The 3,297-nt window shown below is 49.8% G+C and overlaps 1 protein-coding gene across 2 annotated transcripts; it reads left to right on the forward strand.

Annotated features, from left to right (window-relative positions):
* Positions 1 to 249: 249 nt before the first annotated feature.
* RAET1E (retinoic acid early transcript 1E) lies at positions 250 to 2,796 on the forward strand. Of its 2 annotated transcripts, none has more exons than XM_011965647.1 (4): positions 250 to 458; positions 1,133 to 1,393; positions 1,654 to 1,929; positions 2,596 to 2,796. In XM_011965647.1, exons 1-4 carry the CDS (start codon positions 383 to 385, stop codon positions 2,763 to 2,765), a joined length of 783 nt encoding a protein of 260 aa, XP_011821037.1. In that variant the 5' UTR covers positions 250 to 382; the 3' UTR covers positions 2,766 to 2,796. The 2 variants fall into 2 exon arrangements, with proteins under 2 accessions (XP_011821037.1, XP_011821038.1); XM_011965648.1 differs by having other exon boundaries at positions 250 to 454; positions 1,237 to 1,393.
* Positions 2,797 to 3,297: the final 501 nt, after the last annotated feature.

The raw sequence follows: 3,297 nt of genomic DNA on the forward strand, positions 1-3,297 counted from the left end.
AGGCAGGGAGGAGAAGGGAAGAGGAAATTGGAGGAAAGGAGAAGGAACTCACATAACCTCCAACCATCCTGCTCACACCTGAGGGGGTTTTTTTTGCAGGGGCCATGGGGACAGGAGAGGAGAGTTTATTCAAAGTTAATTTTGTTTTTAAATGTCTTCTTTTATTTTTCAATAAATAATTATATTCTGAATACTTGGAAAACACTCCCTTCACAAAATTGTTCTTTAATGTGGTCTCTACAGGCCTGCCCTCAGTTGTTCCAGGGCAAAGAATTTGGGCAGTGCCCACACCCACGCTGTTGGACATTTCTTCACCATACCAGTGAGGGTGTATGTGTCCACGCCCAGCTTCCTGCCTGTTACTCTCCACAATGTGCCAAGAATGCCCCTGACTTGTAGCCCGGTGCGCCTTCTTTTGCTTCTACTGTTGCTACTAATAGCCTTGGAGATCATGGTTGGTGAGTGTCCTGAGATCTCAAGACCTGGCTGAGGACAACGAAGAGGAGGGAGAAAGGTGGGGTATAGGTGACTGGGGTCCCATGCAGGCTTCAGGCAAGCAGGTACCTGCTCTTAAGGATGATGTGAGGGAGGGGATCCCTGGGATGTTACCCCCAGTTCGTGCGAGACCCCAGCCTGAGGCCCTAGGCCAGGCACGGGCTCATATGTGGCAGTTCTATAATGCTACCCCCCACCTTCTACTCCAGGACTCTTTCCTGAACGCCCGGGACCCCGGAGGAATTCAGCATGTGTCCCATGATAAACGCCTCTTTTTCCTTTCTGTTGAATGTCCTATGTGTTCAGCTAGATTTTAAGTCTCAGGAGGTCACACACAGGCTTGTCTGTTTTGTGCCTCAGAACTTGGTAGATGTTGCTAAAAGTATTTGTGACATGAATCCTCCTGTTAACACCATTAACACTAAGTACACCCCAAGGGTCCTCGGTACCATCAAGTATCTCACCCCAGACAGTCAGGGGGAGATGGAAGCAGGGATCCGGAAGGTTGAGGGAGTCTGGGATGGAACCGCCCCCTCTGCCAGCCTGGCCTGGTCCAGGGAGTCTTGGGTCACAGAAGCGCGGGTTCTAATGGGCCTCTTCCCCTGTCCTGGACCTCACCTGCATCTTTCTCTCACAGGTGCTCACTCTCTTTGCTTCAACTTCACTATAAAATCATGGTCCAGACCTGGACAGCCCTGGTGTGAAGCGCAGGTCTTCATGAATAAAAATCTTTTCCTTCAGTACGACAGTGACAGCAACATGGTCAAGTCTCTGGGCCTCCTGGGGAAGAAGGTAAATGCCACCAGCACATGGGGAGAATTGACCCAAATGCTGGGAGAAGTGGGCCGAGACCTCAGGATGCTCCTTCTTGACATCAAACCCCAGATAAAGACCGGTGGTAAGTGTGGAATGGGGTGGGGAAATGGAGGCAGGCAGCAAGAGAGGGGAGGGAAGAGCACAGGTGGGGAGGGTCTTTAGGTGTATTTGTGTATTGATCATTGGCCCAACCATAGAGACACAGGGGACCCAACGGGCGGGAAAGGGCAAGTCCGGGCAGAAAGAGTACAGGCCCCTAAATATGCAGAGAAACACTTGACCTATTGGAAGACGATGGACCTCTCAAGAGTGGAGGATGATGGCTTTGTGTCTGGACTGCAGGTCCTTCCACTCTGCAGGTCGAGATGCTTTGTCAACGTGAAGCAGAACGATGCACTGGTGCGTCCTGGCAGTTCACCATCAATGGAGAGAAATCCCTCCTCTTAGACGCGATGAACATGACCTGGACAGTAATTAATCATGAAGCCAGTAAGATCAAGGAGACATGGAAGAAAGACAGAGGGCTGGAAAAGTATTTCAGGAAGCTGTCACTGGGAGACTGCAATCACTGGCTCAGGGAATTCTCAGGGGACTGGGAGGCGATGCCAGAACCGACAGGTAACTGAGCCAGGCGGGAGAATGTGGCAGCTCCCTTTAAAGGTCAAAAGCCTTCCCTGTGTGAGTGTCAGCGTGTGTGCAATAGAAAATTTGATTGGCTTCTCCATGGGCTTCCTGTCTGAAGAGTCAGTGATGGCCATAAGGATTTCCCACCATCCTCCCTTTCCCATCCCATTTTCCACTGTTTCTTCCTCAGTGTAGAAACCCCTTCCCATTAACCAATGATCCAGTCACCAATGACCCACCACTAAATGGTCCCAAGCCTATCTGGGTCATTGCAAACATCCAGGCCTTCTCTTCCTCTATTATAATTACCCTTCCACCAGTTCTAATGCCACTTCTTAGTCATGAAGCCTTCTCCACCTTCCCCACACAGAATTAAGCACCACCCATTGTGTCATCCTCCAAACAGTTCTAACCACAGTAATCATGTGAAATTGTGTGGTAATCAGATGAATATTTGCTACCTCTCTCAGTAGAAATCTGAGCTCCATAAGGACAAGGCACAACCCCATTCATCTTCATGGCCCAGGGTCTGGTAGTGTGGCTACCAGAACACATGAGCCAATGATTATGTGGGGCACCATGTGTTCCTGGGGAAAGCAGGGGCTGTGGAAAGCATATTTTTAGGTGTGACAGGGCTTGTGCTTTTTTTTTCTTTTTTAGTGTCACCAGTAAATGTTTCGGATGTCCATGGGTCTTCTTCTAGCCTACTAGATACATGGATCATCCTGGGGACGTTCATCTTGTTTGTCTTAATGGGAATTTTTCTCATCTATATCAGGTGGCAAAAAGGTGAGTGGCAGGCTGGTCTCTGGCCCTTGAAGATGTCTTAGTCTGGTAAGGACTCGAGAGAGGTGAGCCATGGGTCTCACCCAAGCCCCCGCTCCCTGATCCATCTCTCTCCACAGAAATGGTGCATTGTCTTGGTCTTGAGCCCCTACACTACATAACAGGGCTGGCAGCACAAACGTGCAGTGAGAGGAGGGACGAAGCACGCATCTCTTCCTGAGGAGGGGCAAGGTCTAAAATCTGGAATGCCTGCCTGAGGTGTTGTCTCTTCGCCATCCGGCCCAGGGGTTCCCCCAGCATTTTGATGGAAAGTTTGTTTGCTGTCTGCGTTTAGCATGATTTATCTCAGCAAGGTTCCATCCCCTTTTCCCATTTGCCCTGAGAAGACTCACTGGTGGTGCTTGTGGCTGCAGCATTTACTTCCGGGTAACACACAACGTTGTGGTATAAGAAATCCTTTCACCACCCTCTAAACATTACATTGCCGAACTATATCCTACATTTTTAGTAGAGATGGGGTTTCTCCATGTTGGTCAGGTTGGTCTTGAACTCCCGACCTCAGGCGATCCGCCCACC

Source organism: Mandrillus leucophaeus, unplaced genomic scaffold (assembly GCF_000951045.1).
Source record: "Mandrillus leucophaeus isolate KB7577 unplaced genomic scaffold, Mleu.le_1.0 Scaffold731, whole genome shotgun sequence".
Lineage (NCBI taxonomy): Eukaryota > Metazoa > Chordata > Mammalia > Primates > Cercopithecidae > Mandrillus > Mandrillus leucophaeus.